Raw genomic sequence first — 22,327 nt, forward strand, 5'->3', positions numbered from 1 at the left:
TGGACCAAGCGTGTTGAACTACCAACATGACACACAGGACATGCCCAACTGTTGCAATAAAGGCATGACTGATAGGGAAACAACCAGATGCTCTCTGACTGGATCTGAAACCAAATAAACAGAAGGGAATTCACATCTGATATCATATAGCTAGTGTAAAGCCTGTGGTGGGGGTGGTGTGTCCACAGCCCCAGTGGGGAGACTGCAGCTGTTACTTTGCTGACTAGACATGATGGGCCTGTCAAATTCCACTGTAAATACTTGATTATACCCATGGTTAGTGTTGCCATAGGTTTAGTCACAGAAGCTTCTTTTTTTGCAGTGGGTAGTTACTTCAAAACCTCAAAGCTAGAAATAATGCTGATAGTAAGTTTTATAATCATCAACATTTTGCCAATCATATTTCTTGTGTCTTCTTGTGAGGCTGATTATGTTGTAATGGAGCTAGTTTAAAATAAAATCCATTTTATCCTAAGATTTAGAGTTGATATAGTCTTAGAATTAAGGATGTTGTATTTTATGTAATACTGTCCTCTTATTTTATTAACACACATACACTATTATTATGATCAGAAATTAAGCAATGATCTTTTAGTGTAAGTTGTGAATTGAAGTGCAGGCTGGTACAGACTGAGGCCCAGGACCCTCTCACCAGGCAAACAGCAACCCTATAGCATATATAAAAGGTGATGGTGCTTCGTTGCATTCTTTTGGAAAGGGGCATTTCAGCTGCCAGAGTCACATTCTTGAGATACTGTGTATACATTCCTTCCTGGGGATCCCATATGGATCTGTAATCCACAATACACAAACGATTCCCACCATGCCAAGTGCCATTAGGAAAAGACAACTGCTTCACAGATGAGTCTCGGAACCATTTCCACTTTTCAAAAGGAAGACCTGGATCCAGGTAACACCTTTCTGAACACAACAACAGGAATCAGTACATATTTGCAGCAAAGGCTTCATATTATGGAAATTTCTGGAGTGGAAGAGGCAGTCATGGTGAATGCCATCATGCAGATATTTGACAAAGGGCTCTATCCTTTATTCTGTGGAACCATTTGTGGGTCAGTCTGGAGTCTCTTATGCCTTCTAGATGACTGATGTTCAAACATCTATTTTTCAGTTCAGAATGTTCATGAGCTTCTTGTCATCCAGACGAATGCACTTATTTAAGTTGTTAGATAATGGTGAGAACCATGTCATTGAACTCAAAATAAATAAACTATTCTTTATGAAGTTAGCATGCCTCATATGTTTTTCATAACAAAACTAGACAAATAAACACCATGACTATAGAATTATTCCCCAGCACGTGACTTTTTCTTTGTTGACCACTCTCTATGTCTGCTAATGCAGAAATTGACAGACACTTAAGTAAATAAGAAAATAAGGCTCAAAATTATAGAGAGTTACTAATAGTCTGTTTAGAAGAAATGGATGCTCTGACAAGATAGGACCTTAAATGTGAAAAGAAAATAAACAAGTAGTATGAGATTAATAAAAGTGGTAATGGTTGTTACTTTATTCCTGTCAGAAAGCTGCAAAATAAAAAGGATTTTTTCATTATTATAATTCTGAGAGACGGCCTGTTGCATGGCATCATGGCTGACCCATTGGCTACATAGTATTTCTGCTCCAAGAATACCACCAGCATGTCCCCTGCCTATAGGTGACTAATTTTCTCTACAGAACTCGTCCCGGATGGAAGCAGCATGAAGGATTCTCTTCCTGATATTTTCTTGCCTTTTATTGAATAAATCAGTCAAACTACTACAAGCTTTGAATTGCTTTACTTTTCTTTATACTTCAAAGGTAAAAAAGATACTTAGAAATTTTCTAAACAAATTAACAGAGAGAACAGAGGAAAGTGCTCCTTGTTGGACCAGAGATAACTATTTTATTTTTCAGCTTCTGTCCACCCTGACATATGTAGTGTACAACTGAGTTTCTCTCACCTGGATTTCCCCATTCAATAGAGAGGGTGGAAATCCTGGTTTCCTCAAAAGCTGTCGTTTCATTCACAGCAGAACCACTTCTGATTTCTATTATATGGCAGCTTCACCCACATGTGTAGAGACACCACCACACAGGGCACAGAGAGAGACAAGTGACCTCAAACTCATCTCCCAAAGAAGCCCAGTGGTGCTTTCTCCTCAAGAACAAGATGGTGATGCCATCATTTCTACAGTCAGCCTACACCCACATTTATTTACATCATTCTGTATTTGGGATAGGAAGGGCTCCTGGGCACTAGAATGCAAAGTACACAGAAGGACCACTCTTGGACACACGTGAGATTTAGAAGTGTCCTTGAAGTTTTATAACAAGTAAACATTGTTTTTGGAATGAGGTTGAAGTTGGAGAGGCATTTATATTTCAAGTCTCATATGATATTTAAAGTGCAGGAATGAAACAATCAATTACAGTGAACACCTTAACTACCAACGGGCACAGGGAGAACAAGGGACCCTAAACTCATCCTGGTCCATATTTGGAACTTGCTCAATAAGCAGAATCCCCAGTGCTGAGCATCATTTATTCTAATTCTGTCTAAGGAGGGATTTAAGAAAGAGAAGCAGGTGACTTAGTCTGTATGTCAGAAGCCGGTCCCCTGCCAGATCATAGCTTGTCTCTTTGGGAAGGTGAAAAACAATCTGGAGATGTGGGGAGCTCAATAAAAAAAAAAAAAAAATCAGTTGTTCATTTTCTCATCTAAAATCCTTCCTCTTAAAATCATTAAACCCTAATTAAGCTTGAAATAACTTCTGAGAAAAGCAGATGTAGTAATTGTGGAGAGAGGGGAAGCTGTACTTCAGGGACTGGGGCCCAGCAGAGAGGCCTTCCTCCCCCTGACATGTGACAACATGAAACTTGAAGTCTGCACTACCTGATGGCAGCCAAGAGCCCCACAAATCCTGACAGTACAAATAGGACCTGGCAAGTGTCACTTCCCAGAGCTGCTCCTGAGGCTGTCTGCACCACAGAGGTCCAGGTGAGTTCATGGAGGTAAGATCTTTGATCCCCTCAGCTGTGCCATGGAGAGTTCCACTAAAGCAGAAGTCTCTCTCTTTGCCTAAGCCAGGGAGCAGTTAAAAGGCTCTGTGATCCTCAGGATCTGCTTTCCTTCTGACCTTGATGAGGCTGGTCCCTGACTCCAGAAAAACCAAAGGAGACTAGTTCCTGGAGACACAGAAATGGAACAGAAATGCTGAGGCATTGCTATCTATCTTCAGGCTGGAGGATCATGACAGAGCTCTGGCTGGGTCTTTACCTATGGTTATCTCCTTGCCTTTTTTTTTTTAAAGGAAGCTATAGTATGTACAAAAATTTCAAGAGTGTATCAAAATATTGAGACTGGGACTGGAAAGATGACTTAGTGGTTAAAAGCACTTGCTGCTCTTCCACAGGACCTGGGTTTGTCCCAGCACTCACACAATATCTCACAACCATCTGAATCTATAGTTCTAGGAGATCTGATGTCTTCTTCTGGCCTCCACGGGCACCAGGCAAGCATGTAGTGCATATACATACATGCAGATAAAACACCCATACATATAAATTGATAAAAAACAAACAAAAACTAAAACAAAAACAAAAATGTTGAGACAGGCAGAATAGAACACTCCCACTATATCAGCACTAGGGAAATGAATTAGAAAGATTACATGCTGAGACCAGCCTGTTACATAGGAAGACCTTTTCTCAAAAAGAGAGAGAGAGAGAGAGAGAGAGAGAGAGAGAGAGAGAAAGAGAGAGAGAGAAAGCCAAAACAAAATGTTGTTGTTTTGTAGTCTCCAGATTTACTAGCATAATGATTCTAACATGTTATTACCATTGTGCTTATAAAATTTGTACTTTTCAATTTTGATGCATTTCCATATTTCAAATATTGGCAAATGTTTTCTTTATAATGTGTTGGTACTTCCTAAACAGACTTATGATAAACTGGAAGGGTTTTGTTAAAGTTTCTTGATTCTGACACCTGATATTGTACACACTTGTAAGTCAATTTTAATCACTGTGTGCCTGGAAGGTGTGGAGAAGTATAAACCACTAGAGTAGCAGCTGCCATTACCATCTTGAGAATCCCTGCCATAAAGGATCCAGGCTGTGAAGGAGTACATCCTGAAACAGATCGTCTTAATTTTATCCCAGTGCTGAGGAAAAGGAACAATAATCTTATATTTATTGGCATGGAAGAAATTACTAATGCACCTCAAGTTTCTGGGGTTATACAGAATGTGGTATTCTTTGTCTCTGTAGACAGAAATCATGTTTCCTAAAACATTTCACAAGATAATCTAGGCGATGAGCCGTCTCTACTTCTTGTGATTTCTCATATGAAAAGATAAATCACTTTTGAGATGTCCCTGAAGCTGGCTTCAAACAGGATGCAGAGCTTTAAAGTTTGGAGAAAAAGAACAGAGTGTTAGAAAGTAGAATCCCTAGTCCTTTGGAGAAAAGAAAAGAGTTAGAAAGTAGAATCCTCAGTCTGTAAACAAGTGGAAAACATTCAATATTTTCCATCAGGACTAGAGGTGAAAGGATTGCAGAGATTTCTGCAGATTCCGGTCTCTAGGTAAATAGTTAATGGTTATTCCAAATGTAGTAATGAATGTAGTGAAACTGATATGCCTGCTATTAATGTCTGGAGCATGTTTCATTATTTACAGACATATAGGATGGTATCCTGAATTCTAGCATGCAATAGCACAGGAGACAATTACCCCTTTGTTAGAGGAGCAGTTCAAAGGTCATAACTGACATTACTAGAGTCATTAGACAACATGAACCCACAAGGCTATGTTCACACAGGTCACAGGTGGTATCAAGACACAGACATTTAAAGCAATCCTGTAAGTTTAACAGGAGGGAGCAAAGGGAACAGGGCATTCCAAGTACTCAGAACACACAAACCCATGGAGCCACTGAAATATCCAGTTTCCTCTCATTCTAGAGGGTGCCCAAAGCTTACCTTAAATCCCCGAGAAATGAGAACGGAGCTCCTGAGCATGAAGAATAACATCCTGCCGAGATCTAAGGTTCTGGAATCAGCTCAGACCGATGCAGAACGGAGCAGCCTGCCTGATACACAGGTTGGAGAAGAATCAGGAGAAGCAGCTGCAAAGCAAACTGACAAACTACTGCTCACAAGGCCCCACAGAGGCAAATGACACCGTGAACTCTGAGATGGGGATCCCTGCTACACAGTAGCCCCAACCTACGGTACTGTAGGTAGAAAATACTGAGGAGTCATAACTCAAAAACTTCACTCATTTCATAGCGGCACATAATACTTCATTAATCCCCTTCTCCTATCCACCTCATCATCATCCCCTGGTCCAGAGACATTCCAAACTCTTTTAGATGCCCTGAGGTTGCTCATTGGGGGTCACAGATTCCCTGAAGACATCCACCAAGATCACAGCCCTCTGCTACCCACTCTCCTAGGAAGTGTCCCACGATTCCTCTTAATGCTCTTCCTAATTACAACAGGGCAGTAACATGACTTTTTAACACAGAATTCTTTTTCAGGATGTCTTTTGATGATTCAGCTTTAATATTTGGACCCTATCGGGAAACGTTATTCAATATGACTTTTCACTGAGGACAATTTTTAAAAAATCATAATAATTGATATGGAGTGAAATCACAGAATAGTTAATGTCAAAAAAATTAAATGGAGAAATCAAAACTATAAAGCTTTGAAGTCAAATGCAAACCTGGGAAAAGTTCTACTAATCCAGATGCATACAAGAAAGGAATATCAACAAAGGAGGAGACAGTGCGGAGGGTAAAGTACTAAGTCTGGGATATTTTACAGGTGTTGACCCAGCAGGGATTCTTAGTGTGTGTGAGGTGATGTGGGGAAGGCACACAGATTCATCATGAGCCTCAGGCTTTGGGAGTCAAGTGGGGAAATATGATGAAATAGAATGAGAAACAGAAGAAATGTTGGTTGGAGAAACTGGAGTTCAATTCAGCTATGCTGAGAGTTAACTAGGATAATCCATGCACATAGACAGACAGACAGACAGACAGACAGACACACACACACACACACACACACACACACTTGACCAAGTCAACTTTACTAGTGCACAGCTCAAAAATCAAAATCTCCTTTGAAACTTTAGATTTTGAGTAGCAGTTCCCAAACTCATCTATCAGAGCACACACAATATTCCAGAGTCCACAGTGGGGAAAATTGGGGCATTTCCAGGATCTAATCTGCACACATTATCTGTGTCTATTGCTGCCTCTTGCACACTAGAAAATGCCATTGTGCAAAATGTAAATTGCAGATTCATGTCTAACATTACTGATGCTTCTTAAAAGTGTTTGCAGCATGGAAACAAGTCTTTCTACCTAAGAAGGAAGAAATGGTTTTGAAGATTATTAAGGAAATAGTTTTCTTCTTCATGACTGTGCTTGGCACTCTGGGGAACATTTCTGTTTCTGTAAATTATATGTTCAGTTGGTGGGGAGGCCCTGAGAAGAAACCCATACACCTTATTCTCATCCATTTGGCTTTTGCAAACATCATAATCCTCTTTGCAAAAGGATTGCCAAAGACAATAGCAGCTTTTGGTTTGAGAAACTTCCTAGATGACATAGGCTGTAAGATCATCGTTTACCTGGAGAGGGTGGCCCGTGGTGTCTCCATCTGCACCAGCAGTCTCCTCACTGTGGTCCAGGCCATCATCATCAGTCCCAGAGCATCTGGGTGGAGGAGGCTCAGACCAAAGTCTTCATGGCACATCCTTCCATTCTTTTCATTCTTTTGGATGCTCAATGCTTTAATAAGTGTGAACCTAATCTACTCCATCACAAGTAAAAACCTGAATATGTCACAGCTTGAAAATGGTGACAACCATTGTTATTTTATGCTAGAAAGTCAGAAAACAAAGTGGATTGTTCTTCCTCTCATGGTCCTGAGAGATGCTGTGTTTCAGGGTGCCATGGGAGGGGCCAGCGGCTACATGGTATCTCTTCTCCACAAGCACCACCAGCATGTCCTCTACCTTCAGAAGGCCAAGCTTCTATACAGAACTCCCCCTGAGCTGAGAGCTGCTCAGAGTGTCCTCCTTCTGATGCTCTGTTTTCTTTTCTTCTATTGGACTGACTGTGCTTTTTCTCTATTTTTAAGTCTCTCTTCAGACTTATCTCAGAACAATTCTGAGATAATGATTATTCGAAAATTTCTGGTCTATGGTTATGCAATCTTCAGCCCCCTTGTGCTGATTCACAGGGATGGACTTCCCGCTGAGTGTTGGCATGCTCAGTGGAAGAAACTGAAAAACTGTTCCTCTTGTTTATCTGTTTAATAAGCATAAAAGAAATCTCTGTTCTCTAATATTGTGAGTAAGACAAAAATCCAACCAAAGCACTTTAAAGATGTTTTAATTCATAGACAGTAATCCTAGTGACTCACAGCCTTGATTTGAGAGAGATCTAAGCAAATCACAATGATATGGATATTTTCTCCAGCTAGGCACCCTGGAGAAGTGCCTTTAACTGTAGATTATGGAAATGATTTTCTCAGCACTGTGAGTCCAGGAGTGGGATATGTGAGGACAAATTGGATAAATTTTATCAAAGGAACTTGTCTATCTCTCTTTTAGCCAGGAATTTCTTATCTTAGGTCTATAGCCACAGGTAGATTTGTTCTTTGAGAATTTCATTGGGGGAAAATGTTACACATTATAGAATTGTTGTTTCCTAAACACAATAATTTAACCACCAAAAAGCCCATTTTAGGCTGCTTGAAATCAGGTTAATTATCCAGCCACAGAAAGGATCTTATGGAATTGTGAAGAAATGGTGAAGAATCAAGACACCTTTATCTGGAATGACATGTACTGTGAAATTTCAGTCAATAGAATCCATTGACACCAATCCCAGAACTGAAATGCATAGAAACACTTAATCGATGCATGAAGACAGTCTGCAGTAACATAGATTATAGACTGTATAATCAGGGAATGTATGCACAGTAAAGTGCCATTCTATATCCCTCTGTAATTGCTGTATTCATAAAAATGTGAATTTGTTTTTCAATATTGATAAATAAATGTGTATGCAAGCAGACAGGACTTGTTGGTAGCTGCCCTTACTTGCACCCTGACTCTCCACAACACTATTCATCTCTCTGTCATGAAAAAAAATGGCATAAGGATCTGATTCTAATTTAATTTACTTGGTAATTTCTGCAATGAGATCCGCACAATAAGTTACTGGGTAGAGAATATGGGTCTAGCTATCAGATATTGAATGAGCCCATTATAAAAAGTACTTACTGATAGTTAACTTATTGTATTATCTTTGAACATAAAACTCTAGAATTGTTAGAGACAGATTTGAACTCTATTTGAAAATAACATTTCTATCACCTATAATAAGAACCCCTGTAAACATCTGGGTACATCATAGTTCTACTTTACAATGGTCAATCTATATTTATTTTGTGTTTGGTTGCACCAAAAATGTTAGCAGTTTCTGTTATAGTTTTATGCTATAGTTCCTTAAGTAGCTTGGCTTTCTAGTATAAATATTACCTTGCAGTGTGAATGTAAAAATATCTTAGATTTCAAACATTTTCTTCAGTTATCATTTGTTCCAACATTATGAAAATTTTCGTAGGCAATCATCACTGCAGGATTTGTTTTTATATTTTTATTTTACTGGCAACAAAATCTATGAAGAGAAGAGAGTGAACACAACTCAAATTCCAGTCTGTCCTTTCTCTCGCTGTGTCAATGGTCATGCATCTTCTGTCTACTCTTAATGCTCAGCAACCTTCTCTCCCAGTTCAGATGCAACACATGTTTGTCACCCCATCCCCAGGATCTTACATCCTTCCCTCTGAGTCAGCTCTCAAAGACTGATTTAGAAAGTGCTTGTTTGAAATCTGGTTCCTTCAGATCAAGGCGTTTTCCCACGTGTGGGTGTGCATGCCTGCAATGTCAGGACTGAGGGTGTTAAAAAGGGGGGACAGGTGGGGTGAGGATAAAGGAGGAAGAGGAGAAGGAGGTGGAGGCAGATCTGGGAGGTTGACTCTATCAGTAATGTGCTGGCTGTGCATTATGAGACCCTGAGTTCTCATAGGACCATGTAATAAAATAAGCCATGCACAGTGGCCTGTGTAACTCTAGGACAGAAAGGGTGGAGAAAGACAGATCCTGGCAGCTCACTAGCCAGCCAGTCTATCCAGTCTATAAGCTCCGAGACAGACCCAGTCTCAAAAGATAAGATGTAGAGGGCAGATGAGAGAGCTCACCAGGTAAGGGAACTTGCCACTAAGCCTGATGAAACAAGTTCAGTCCTTGGGACCCACATAGTGTAAGGACAGAACTGACTCCCATAAGTTCCCCTCAGACCTCCATGTGCATCACACACACACACACACACACACACACACACACACACACACACACGAACCAAAAAATAATGAAAATAATGATAATGTGTAGAGTTACCGTGGAAGATGACACCAGATATATCAACCTCCATATTTCCATGTGGGAAGAGAGAGAGAGAGAGAGAGAGAGAGAGAGAGAGAGAGAGAGAGAGAGAGAGCGAGCGAGCATGCAAGGCTTCAGCAGTGAGTAAGTTCACACCCAGGCACATCGTAAATTGCTAAATATTAAAACAATTAATTAACCAGAGAGAAACAAGACACTTCTTGTGAAGAAACCTGGATTCTCAAATGACAATGGAGTTTTCACAGGGCATAGTGAATGTTATACAGAATTTGCATTGATCACCTTTCCTTATGGAACCTCTACTCAGATTGGTGGGGCACAGTGACATTTTATACCTCTAAAAACTAGTGTAGGGTCTGGAGAGATGTCTCAGAGGTAAAGAGCACTGAATGCTCTTCTATAGGACCCTATTTCAATGCCCAGCACCCACAGGGCAGCTCACAACCATCTGTAACTCCATTCCCAGGGGCCCTGATGCTCACTTCAAACTTCCACAGACACTGCATGCATGTAGCACAGATACTCATGCAAGCAAATACTCATAAATGCAAAATAAAAATAAAATCTAAAAAAATAATTTCTAAAAACTAATGTCAATTTAGACTAGAGTCCTATCAAATCTGAAAGGTATAAGCAAGTTCATTTCTCACCACAAAGTAACCTAGTAAATGAGTGCAGTTCATTTGACCAGAAGGCACATTGACTGACAGCACATATTTGTGGTGGCATCTACAAATGGGAATCTGGCTCCGCCCTCTTTGCAGGAGCTTTGAGACTGAACATTGGCTCACATCTGGGAACTTGCTGATGAACAGTTCTAGTGTTTCAAGTGAGATGAATTCAGATCTGGTGATTTCCCCCTTGTATATAGCATATAGAATTCTGGTGGAGTTCAAGGCCACTTGAATTTTACAATTATCAGATACCATGATCAGCCGATCAGCATAAGAGGTTTCTCTACATTGAAATGTTCTGATCACTGTTATTTCCATGACCATCGCAACCTTCCCTATGGTGATTGGGTCTCATCACTTGTTCCCTAGCCCCTTGAAATCAGATCATCACAGTTTGACTAGAGATTCCATGTCAGCTGGTGAGCCCCAGCACAGAGCTCATCAGAATGCTGGGGCCTTCCATTCTCATTAATAATTTCTCACAGCCACAGTGCAAGGCTGTGCACCAAGACTATATAGTGTATAAAGTGATGTTCTGACACCTATGTATAAACATGTCCCCACATACACAAGTACATTGTGAATTGTGAAAAATAAACAATCAACATGTTTACAAGGTCATCGTCTCTTCTCACAGTGCTAACTAATGTGTGTGTAATCAGATCCTGAACTTTTGACTCTGAATCTCTCTGAATCTTTCTCCCCCGGTTTCAAACATTTACAACCTTCTAATGGTGATCTATAAAGGATTCCATATTGATTAGGTGATCATTGGAACCACAAGGATTATGAAACAATCTTCTAAATACCAAGTGAACAACGTGTTAGTTAAGGTAAAATACAGAATTATCTAGGAAGTTTTCATCTGTCACTGGATAAATTCATAATGATCATTTGAAAAATAAATTTTGTGTGAAAAAGAAACACAAGGGGAGGATGATGGAAAGTAATACAAAGGGTAAAAAGGGAATTAAGATGAATAACACTACAGGGAAACTGCATAAACTTACATTAAGATACATATTATTTATCTCTGTGTGTATATATAGGTATATGTATATATACACTTAAATATAGACATACATCACACACACACACACACACACACACACACACACACACACACACACAGTTTAAATAGATCTACCCCACACAGGGGAAAATAATCCTCCCAGAAGCCATGGATTAACAACCCTAGTGCTTAAAGGATACTGCTCTTTGAATTATTGGTCAAGGGTATCCAAAGACCCCCAGAACAATATAGACTATAGCCATCATCCTTATTTTGCAGTGGAGTGCATTTCTATATGTTGTGAATATGTGTGGCTCCCACTGAACAATTTTTTCACCTATGGCAAGAAAGCTTACAGCCAGGTGGGAAATCCAAGCAGAGATACAGAGAGAAGGGTGGAGTCAAGAGAGATGCCAGCTGTCTCCAAAGGAGTAACAAGATGCCAGCAGACCAGTAACGCCACAGCCACATGGCAACACATAGATTAATAGGAATGGGTTAATTTAAGATGAAAGAGCTCTCTAGCAAGAAGCCGAAGCCATAGGCCATACAGTGTGTAATTAATATAAGCCTTTGACGCCGGGTGGTGATGGTACACACCTTTGATCCCAGCACTCAGGAGGCAGAGGTAGCCAGATCTCTGAGTTTGAGGAAAGCCTGGGCTACAGAGTGAGTTCCAGGAAAGGCGCCAAAGCTACACAGATAAACCCTGTCTCGAAAAACCAAAAAAAAAAAAAAAAAAAAAAAAGAAAAAATATATAAGCCTCTGAGTATTTATTTTATAAGCGGCTGTGGGACTGCACATGGGAGAGATTTGTCTGGACTGCTGGACAAGGCAGGACTGGAGAAATTTCCAGGTACTTGGTTACCTCCCAGAAGTTGAGGGCAAGACCCTATTGCTGAAAATATCACAAACTTCACATAAAATACTTGGAGGAAATCAACCTGGTAACTGACCTGGAAGCCTCCTTCCTGAGAGCTACCTCTTAATAGTATTATAAGATGATGTACACACCGCTGAGGGAGAAAAGCAAACAGTAGCAGTTCAGCTGTAAAGCCTACAAATCACAATGGGTGACTGGCAAGGTATGTCTAATGGCTCAACAGAGGCACACATATATTGGGTAACCAACAGCATCTTGGGGATCACCAGCAGCATCTTGGGGATCACCAGCAGCATCTTGGGGATCACCAGCAGCATCTTGGGGATCACCAGCAGCATCTTGGGGATCACCAGCAGCATATTGGGGATAACCAACAGCTGTCTAAATGGATTTAATAGATGCTCAATAGGAGAAAACTCATGCTTGGCCCTATCTATAAAGCTAGCTAAAATCCCATGGGTGGAAAGGTCACGGACTGTAGAGGAGAAACCTACTACAGCCATTTTCCTAAACCAATAAAGCTTTAAACTGCGTTCCAAATACTTATGCTTATGCCCACAGATAAGTATACCTCTCACCCATTGTGGTAATTTGAATGAAAATGGGCACTATATACTCATAGGGAGTGGCATTATTTGAAAGAATTAGGGCATGTGGCCTTGTTAGAGTAGGTGTGTTCTCCTCTGTCACTAGGGATGGGCTTTTGGATCCAGGACATCACCATTCCATGATCATGGATCTCCTCATATCTGGCATTGGCCCTGATGGCTTCCACCAGTTTAGCCAGAGCTCCTTCGTGTTTTTAATTAGCAGTAATATACTTGTCCTGTGGACTGGCCAGCTTGCCCTTCCCCATGATGATGTGGTATTGGACTCCCATCTTGAAACATGGAAGGCAGGGAGACCACCATCTTGATGGAGCCTGTCATTACCAACTAGACCTACTTGTTCTCCACCAAGTAGTGACAGTATTGACCTCTGCTTGAAAGACAGGCAGCCATTAGTGAGAATGTACTAAGCCAACAGAGAAACCTTTCCAAGATAAACTATAACTCAATGTCAAATAAGGGGCATATCATTTTGTAAAACACAGTTCATCCTAAATTCACCTGGTAATTTGGCTCCTTAAAATTTTGGCTCCTGTAAATTTACTGCCTCCACCAATAAATCAGTCAATAACCTTCCCATATGTACTGACAGTCATTATAGGACAGGATGAGTCTTTCACGTGACGTTTCATTGGTTTTCAGGGTCCCAGTTGCTGTTTAATGGACAAAGAAGGAAACAGTCACTCATGGAAGAACTTGAACCATCAAGGTGCCTACAGCAAGGAGAGCCTCTTGCTCCCAACTGTGTATCTGAGACTTTCTCAGAAAGTGGAATCTCCAGAGATGGATGACGTTTGTCATTCTCTCAGGTGTGGAACAGGTCAAAGGAAAAAGCAGGACGTTGCCTTTTCTGTGCCTGTAAAGCAAGTACTCTTCTAATTTCTAGCTTCAGAACTTTGTGACAGTGAAGAGACACAGAGTGGAGACATAGGCAGCGAGACTCAGAACCTAGCTGCTGTTCACTTCCTCACTGCGTGTCCTTTTGTTAAAGTAATTCAACTCCAGACTGTACTTCCAGGGATCACTTCTATAGTTTGTTACATACAGTAATTAAATTCCAATTAAGTCTCAAACAGCTTCTAGAAGAAACCTATGTAGTAATTGTGGAGGGAGAGAGAGATGTGCCCCAGGGATGAGATTCCACAGAGGGCTTCCTTCTCCCCTACACTATGAGAGCTGTGAAAACTGAAGCCCAGTGACAGGTTGTTGAAAACAAGACTGAACCCAGAAGGTTCAAACGCAGCCCTGGAAGGCTCACCTGGCCAGAGGACTCACCCCGAGCCTGTCTTCCACCTGGGCTGCTGCAGTGAGCACACCTGACCACTCTTTGACGTTCCTCCCTGGGGCTGCAAAATTTCCCTCTGAAGCACGTCAGCTCCTTTTTCTTTGACTGTGAGGCATAGGGCTGGGCGAGCATGATCTCCACAGGTATGTACCACAGGCTGGAAAGATGGTTAAGTGCCAGGCTTCCATGCTTAGGAGCCAGTGCCTTTGGGGAGCTCAGGGAGGGTCTTTCCGTGTGTTGCCTCTTTCCTTTTGGGGAGAATAAGAATGATACAAGAACGTCTCCAGTTCCTAGGGGGAAACAAACCAGAAACCCTTCTCTTCTGTAAGCTCTGCCTTCACCTGTGCCATGACTACACCATTATCAGTTTCCACACAATGTCTTCAGGGCATATTTGTCTCTTACATATGGACAAACTTTGTCTTAACCTATTAAGATCTTAATTCTACAAACCGTCCCCCTCTGTCCCCCTTTCTTTCTCTCTCTGTGTATGTGTATTTATCTTAAATGTTTTTCTGCACTCATCCTCAAAGTCTCCCCTAATCTTATAAATAACATACTATACCTCTGAGTCAACTTCATTATATACCAATATGATAGAGAAAACTACTAACAATTTGTATTGAAAATTATAATTATTCTTTATCTTGGCCAGATTACAAGTTAATATGATCCATTGTAAATTAGACTCAGTTTTCTGAAGCATCAAGCACTCTTGCCTTTGCTGGTTGAGAAAACTCTGTCTGAAGTGGGCAGAGTTGCTTGCCTGAGTTGTTACCTAACTCAATGTACAGCATGCCCTTTTAAGTAGTTTCCAACAATAATTCAATGGCTGTTTAGGAAGATAATTCCCTATTATCCCTGCTACTGTTCAAATTGTTAGTCAAAAACTACTGGAAGTATTGTAATAGGTGTTTCAAAGCTTACCCCAAATCTGATTTGGAGATTTGGGTCCTCACTAACATTAAGGTAGGAATCCTGGGAAGATGGGAAACACTAGACCAAAATCATAAAATCATAAATATATTTGTTAATGACATGAGGGTATTGGGGAATAGTTTGAATTTTGTTTTTTTTTTAAAGATTCTAGATGTCTGACTAAATTTTTAATCAACTCTTATTTAAATATACCAGTTACAGCTGTTCTTACTGATATGCCTGGTGCTTCATTGCACTATGGGCTGAGAATTTCAAACCCCAGCATGCTTTATTTAATGCATGACTACAGATTATAATATCTCATCTTGCAGTCAAGGAAACTGAGGCTGAAAGACAGTACTTCGTGAGTGTTTCTACTCATGAGGCTGCATCATCCCAGACCTGGGAACAAGCCAATATTCACACAGTTCTTGCTGCCAGTGATCTTGGAGATAAAAGATAAAAGGCAGGCATAGAGGCACACACCTACGGAGTATAAAGATAAATGAATCAAAGATGCAGTCACTAGAGACAGGACATAAAACAGGTCTGTAGGGGGAAGTTTGTGCCACCCAGGCCCATGGTCTGGACAAATCTCTCCCACTCGCAGTCCCACAGCCACTTATAAAATAATTACTCAGAGGCTCATATATTAATTACAAACTGTTTGGTCTTTGGCTCAGCTTCTTACTAGCTAGCTCTTATATCTGAAATTAACCCATTTCTGTTAATCTCTGTGTCTCCACATGTCTCATGACTTTACCTTTGTTACATTACATCTGGCTTCCCCGCTTCCCGGGGCAGCTCTCAACATCTCCTCCAGCCCTGCCTTTCTTCTCCATGGATCTCTGCTTGGGTTTTCCACCTGCCTCTAGGCTGCTTAGCCATAGAGCAGCTTACTGTTAAGCAATGATAACAATACATATTCACAGCATAAAGAAAGGCCATTCCACAGCACAGATTTTTTTCTATATTCATTTTAAAAGAAAAACCACACAGTAATAAAACAAAAGGAATTACAGAAGAATAAAGGTCTCCCACTCTGAAAGATGCTACTATTGATGCAGTAAGATAGGGTTGTTTTGCTTCATATTGATTTTTGTTTTGCTTTGGGGGCTGCTCTAGGGTTCTCTTGGGGTGGGGGTTCAGACAGGGTCTTGTTACGTGACTGTGGCTGACCTGAAACTCTCTATGTGATTGCAGGGAATCCACAGTAATCCTGCCTCATCCTTGTTCAAGAGCTGGGATTACAGAAGTGAATGACCAGGGTTGACACAGTTTTTTAAAGAAGTGTCCATTGACTAGCTGTGCAGGATAGGAGGTTAAGGGAGTGTCCAGGTTGGGAACTGACTCATAGCAGAGGTAACAAAATGAAATAGAAAACACAAGGAGACATTCAGGTGGGTAAGCATTTGAGTTTATTTCAACACATGCTGGGGTTCAAAATACATGGAATATGTAAACATCTGAACATGTAATTTAATTTTGCTAATATGGAAGTCTATTTGCTAATATAAATGTTTTGTAATTTCAGATATTTTTATCTTCTCCCACAGATTCCACTTAAGGTAGAAGATGTCCCATAAAGACTAACAAGAAAAAAAAAAGTAGAATTCTTTAGATAGAAAATGTGTTCCATTACACATCCAGGTTGTCTTTTATAGACCAGAAAGACACTATGACATTAAATATATTTTACAGATATATATCATTTCCTCAAACTCTACTTGGAAGATGCAAAATTATCTCCCTACGAAGTTAGAAATGGTTTTGAATATTAGTGAAACAACAATATTCCTTCTTATAACTGGACTTGGCACGGTGGTGAATATTTCTGTTTTGGTAAATCACATATGCACTTTTGTGGGTTCTAGAAAGAAATCTATACACCTTATTCTCATGCACTTGGCTTTTACAAATATTATAACGCTTTTCTCCAAGAGCATGCCAACAACATTTGCAGCTTTTGGTCTGAGACACTTCCTAGGTGATGTGGGCTGTCACATTATTGTTTATCTGGAAAGGATGGCCCGGGGCCTCTCCATCTGCACCAGCAGTCTCCTCACTGTGGTCCAGGCCATCATCATGAGCCCCAGAGCCTCCTGGTGGGGGAGGCTCAGACTGAGGTCCACATGGCACGTGCTTCTCTCCCTGCTCTTCTTTTGGATTCTCAATTCCTTGATCAGCATGAACCTCCTCCACTCCATCAGAAACAGAGTCACAAATACATTACAACTGAGTAACAATAGTTTATACTGTTATTTCAAAAAAGAAAGTCAGAAAATAAACAGCATGTTTCTCCTTCTTATGATCTTGAGAGATGCTGTGTTTCAGGGAGCCATGGGAGGGGCCAGTGGCTACATAGTATCTCTTCTCCACAAGCACCACCAGCATGTCCTCTACCTTCAGAAGGCCAAGCTTCTCTACAGAACTCCCCCTGAGCTGAGAGCTGCCCAGAGTGTCCTCCTTCTGATGCTCTGTTTTCTTTCCTTCTATTGGACAGATTGTGTTGTCTCTTTATATTTATCTTTCTCTTTGAAGAATGACTCCTTCACAATGCATTTTCAAAAATTTCTAACCCTTGGTTATGCAGTTCTCAACCCGTTTATCCTGATTCACAGGGATGGACACCTGGCTGAATGTTGGCATGCTCAGTAAGATTGGAGAAGCCATGTTGCTTCAGAATAGGAGGTTTGAAATGGCTGTTAGTATTTTCTATGCCTTGTATATGTTTTTTAATCAAGTAAGAAAAGCTTAAGCAGGTAAAGAGAGTCTCATACAGTACAGCTGGTGGTGAACAGGCTATGTTTGATATGAAGATCAGATCAAAGAGAAAGAGACCCAGGTATCTTCTCATTTACTCTCACATCATCCTTCAACATTCAGTGTGAACTCTGCATAGATAGATTGAAGTCATTTGATGTGAATTCTGCATAGATAGATGGAAGTCTCTCTCCACTGAGCTTCAGGTAGTGAAGATCAGCAGAGGGATGTGTCAGCATCTGCACAAATTACTTAAGTGAATCCCTTTGATTCAGGAACCCCATTTCTAGGAACTAATCCTTCAGATACACATGTTCACTGAAGAAATACAATTTACAAATTGTATACATCATTCTAAACACATTGCCTAAATATCAAACAAGTGTGCATTTGTTAGCTACTTGAAAATATTCAGGGGCTGAGGAGTAACTCAGTGTCAGGGTGACTTCCTCTATGGACAAGGCCCAGGCTCAACCTTCTGAACCAAAGCAAAGAGAACAACACAAGAGGAAACATACCCCCAAATTCCACACTTACAAGAGAATCATGGCATTGAGGACTGGTCGAGATGGCTCAGCAGGGAAAGGCACTTATCACCAAGACTGACACCTGAGCTTGACCCCAGGAATCACATGGTTAAAGAAGTAAACTGACTCTCTTAAGCTGCCCTCTGACTTCTACATGTGCCATGGCACATGCATGCTCCCCTCCCACAAAAAAATGTAATTTTAAAAATTTGCAAGATTTTTTGGTGTGTTATTTATAAGATGGTAAATAAACTCAAAATATATTGATATAGAATGAAATATTCAAGAGTGTTTTAATTTAATAAGATAAAAACGTGAAAATAATGGAATATAGTCATATCTTTAATTAGATTTGCTCTCCATCATTTGCAAGAGTAAAAAAAACTATAAGAATTATTGCATTTGAGAAAAACTAGAATAACAGAAGTTTAATAAGTACTTCCTTTTACCTTTCTGAGTTATTTTGTTTTTAAAAAATATGAGGAAACTGAAGAGATAGGTCAGCAATAAAGATCACATGCTGCTCTTGCAAAGAACCCATGTTTGATTCCCAGTACATCAAGTGGTTCACAACTGCACATAACTCCAGGTCCGGGGTAATCTGGCATCTCTGCACTTCTCTGGCATCTGTATTCATGTACACAGACACATACACATAACTACAAATAAAAGTAAACATTTTGGCTATTGAAGTTTTTCTTTTTGTTTTTGAGACACAGTCTCATGTAATAAACCAAATTGGGCTCTTGCTTTAAGGCAGAGGCTGGCTATCTTAATTAGGGTTTTATTGTTGTGAAGTGACTTCATGACCACAGCAACTCTCATAAAAGAAAAACATTTCACTGGGGCTGGCTTACAGTTCCAGGGTTTAGTCCATTATCATCATGGTGGGAAGCATGGGGGCATGCAGGGAAACACAGCACTAGAGAGGGAGCTGAGAGTTCAACATCTGGATCTGCAGGCAGCAGTAAGTGAATGTCACACCAGACCTTGAGCATTTGGGATCTCAAAACCCACCCCCTCATGATGCACTTCCTCCAACAAGGCCACGCCTTCTAGTAGTGCCACTGCCTATGAGCTAATGGGGGGCATGTTTATTCAAACCACCACACTGGCCTTGAACTCCTGATCTTTCAGCCTCAAACTTTCCAACTGCTGGGAATATGCACATACCATTAGAGGTATATGCCACTGTGCCTGGCTCAAATTTATGTTGGTGGCTGTGGTGACGATCGGAGAGATGTAGGAATGGTGCTGGTCAGTGCTCCTATTGACAGAAATAGCAAGTTAAACTTTGCTATTGACTTAGGTATTTACAGCCAATGCCTCTGAGGAAGTTCCTGAAATAAAACACTGTGGCTATGTCCCTGCACCCCCTGGTATAAATAATGACCGTATTAGAAAATGCCAAGTGGATGAGAATAGGTCCATAGGCTTTTTCTCAGTCCCCAAGGCAGACGTGTATATATGTCTCACAAATACTAGGATCTTTCCTACAGTAACAAGTCCAGTAAGACAAAGGAAGACTATTGCCTGGGTAACTTATTTCACTTCATCTTCTGACTTCATCTACAGCACTAAGACAAAATATCATGTGCAAAAATACACACGGTATTTTGCTGTTTATTCTGATGAAAATAATGTAAATACATTTGGTTCTTTCCTTGACAGTGTCTGATCAAATTTCTGTTGTTCTTGGTTGTGTTTGTTTTGTTTTCGTTTGTTTGTGTTGCATTTAGATTTGTATTTTTCACACGGAAATGATATAGCTACAATTATTGCCTTTCATGCTGATCATTATTCCCTCTAGTTCATGTGACCATGCTCTTCCCAGACAAAAGCTAAATGCATGGCGTAGCTCTTCCCATGGTAACTGAGAGATAAAACTGAATCCCTTTTGGACTAGGTTAGATTAATTAGCTGGTTAATTGCTTGTTATTCACATAAAATCCAAGACTGAAGGTGAACAGATAGTAAACTGAGCTTAATCCTTGCATCAGAAACTGGTGTGGAAGTAAATACAAAGTGTTAATTGCTTTTGAAGTCAAAGCAGGGAGGAGCTGCAGGTCTTGACATTGGCAGGGCCAGTGGGGGAAGCTATTAAATCTCTGAAGGACTTTGACACAACAAGGCCAGATACCTGCAATTCTACCCTTGAGTAAAATCTGTGAAAGTCTCGCTTGTGAGCTATCCACAGAGACACAACATCTGGCCAATGTGCCCTGTCAGCTTAGCTAATTATAGAGAACAGACTTCTAAGTGTCTTACAGTCCACATGGAACAATAGATCTAGCTATGAAGCATATTTGAGTATATTTCTATTCATCAAAATTATGCAGCTTAATGAGAGCTTAAGAAATCCACAAATATAGGTGCCCATAAGATTGAGATGTAATCAAGAGATTGCATATACATGTTATATAAAATTAGGGCAGGTATTGGGGAGATACCACAGCTGTTTCTGCACATGTTAAATTACAGACAGGAGCAAATGTTTACAGAGTTGGTGGCCTTGCAAGCCTTGCCTGACAGGGTTCTTCATTCTGAGAATCATTTCTGTGGTGAGTTGCTGTCTAAATTACCAAGTGCCATCTGCTAAAACTGCTTCATGGCCCACAATGGCTTGTGACATCGTGAGCAAGGCGGCTCTTCTCAAAGGGAACATTCAAGTGGGGCTTGTTTACAGTTTTAAAGGGTTAGTCCATTATCATCATTTTGGGGGCAAGGTGGGAGCATGGTGGCACTCCTGGCACTGGAGCAGAAGCTGAGAGTTACCTCCTAATCTGGAGGCAGAGGGAGAGACAGAGACAGTGAGACAGAGACAGAGACAGAAAGACACAGAGAGAGAGAAGGGACAGAGATTGGGTCAGGGGTGGGCTTTTGAAACCTCCAAGCTCAACCCTGGTGCCACATTTCTCTCAACAAGGCCACAGCTCCTACTCCTGCTCAAAGAGTGTTCTACCATGTTGACTAACCAGTCAAATAGGTGAGCCTGTGAGGGCCATTCTTATTCAAATCACCACATTTCTAGTACAGAACTGTAATGAGTCTTTCTCTGTCCCACTAGCCAACTCACAAACCACGACATGGAGACTTCTTATGAATTATGAAAGCTTGGCCTTAGCTTAGGCTTGTATCTAACTAGTGCCTATAAATTAAATCAACCCATTTCTATTTATCCACATACTGTCACGTGGCTCGTGGCTTTTACCTCTCCTCCTGCACGTCCTGCTTCCTCTGAATCTGGCTGCCAACTCCAACCTTCTTCCTCTCTGAGTCTCTTCTGTACTCAGAAGTCCCACCTAACCTTTTTCTGACTAGCTATTGGTCATTTAGCTTTTTATTAAACCAATCACAGTGACACATCTTCACACAGTGCAAAGGAATATTCTGCAACACAGAACAAATATCTAAATTTTCTAACCGTGCTGTTTGAGCCCCATAGTGGAAAAATCAAATTGAATCCTTGTTTACTCTGTCCATGGTCACGCTCAGGATGGTTGAAAACAACCTAATATTTTTTTTAACTTCTGGAGTTATTTCTTATTTTCGTTATTTCATTTATTGTATTTGATTCTGTTTCATTCTATCATATTACCACCATGCAATTCCAAATGTCAGGGGCTAAATCAATGCATCTTACCTACATCCTATTTGCAGACACTTGGGGAACCTGTTGCTTCAAGTTCTTTAACATCTCCAAGACTGTAGGTGCTTCAATTTCTACTGTGTTTCTAGTTTTATTTCTTTAAAAGCATTGACTCATTTTATGTATATATATAATATATATGTATATGTATACATAAGCACATACATGTACTGTGTGTGTGTGTGTGTGTGTGTGTGTGTGTGTGTGTGTGTGGAAGTTGGGGGTCAATACCCAGGAACTGGCTCTGTCTCTCTACCATGGTTCTGGGAAGGAACTCAGGCTCTCAGGTAGGCAGCAAGCACTTTTCCTTGCTCAGCCACTTCTCTGTCCATTTCGTTTGATTCAGTTTTCCCTGCTGTCTCCCCTTTGGTAAGCAAGATGACATCTAGGGTAGCCTTTTTCCTTCCAACTTCTGTGTCTTTGCTCCAGAGCTTTGATGTTTCCTGGGTTATAGTTGAACCTCAAACGGATTCTGCGCTTTAGTATTAAATGACATTTTAGCCTTCAATAGTATGT

General features: G+C 40.6%; 2 protein-coding genes across 2 annotated transcripts; both read left to right on the plus strand.

Annotated features, from left to right (window-relative positions):
- Positions 1-6,389: 6,389 nt before the first annotated feature.
- Positions 6,390-7,334, plus strand: LOC131911284 (putative vomeronasal receptor-like protein 4). Its single transcript, XM_059263269.1, has one exon. It carries the CDS (start codon positions 6,390-6,392, stop codon positions 7,332-7,334), a length of 945 nt encoding a protein of 314 aa, XP_059119252.1.
- Positions 7,335-16,606: 9,272 nt separating this feature from the next.
- LOC131911288 (vomeronasal type-1 receptor 4-like) lies at positions 16,607-17,530 on the plus strand. Its single transcript, XM_059263274.1, has one exon. The coding sequence runs from the start codon at positions 16,607-16,609 to the stop codon at positions 17,528-17,530; it is 924 nt and encodes a 307-aa protein (XP_059119257.1).
- The last annotated feature ends 4,797 nt before the right edge of the window (positions 17,531-22,327 follow it).

The sequence above is a fragment of the Peromyscus eremicus genome, chromosome 5 (assembly GCF_949786415.1).
Source record: "Peromyscus eremicus chromosome 5, PerEre_H2_v1, whole genome shotgun sequence".
Taxonomy (NCBI): Eukaryota; Metazoa; Chordata; class Mammalia; order Rodentia; family Cricetidae; genus Peromyscus; species Peromyscus eremicus.

Bases quoted from the DNA above. Each gene is read 5' to 3' on its own strand.
- LOC131911288 (XM_059263274.1), top strand. From the start codon at position 16,607: ATGCAAAATTATCTCCCTACGAAGTTAGAAATGGTTTTGAATATTAGT.
- LOC131911284 (XM_059263269.1), top strand. From the start codon at position 6,390: ATGGTTTTGAAGATTATTAAGGAAATAGTTTTCTTCTTCATGACTGTG.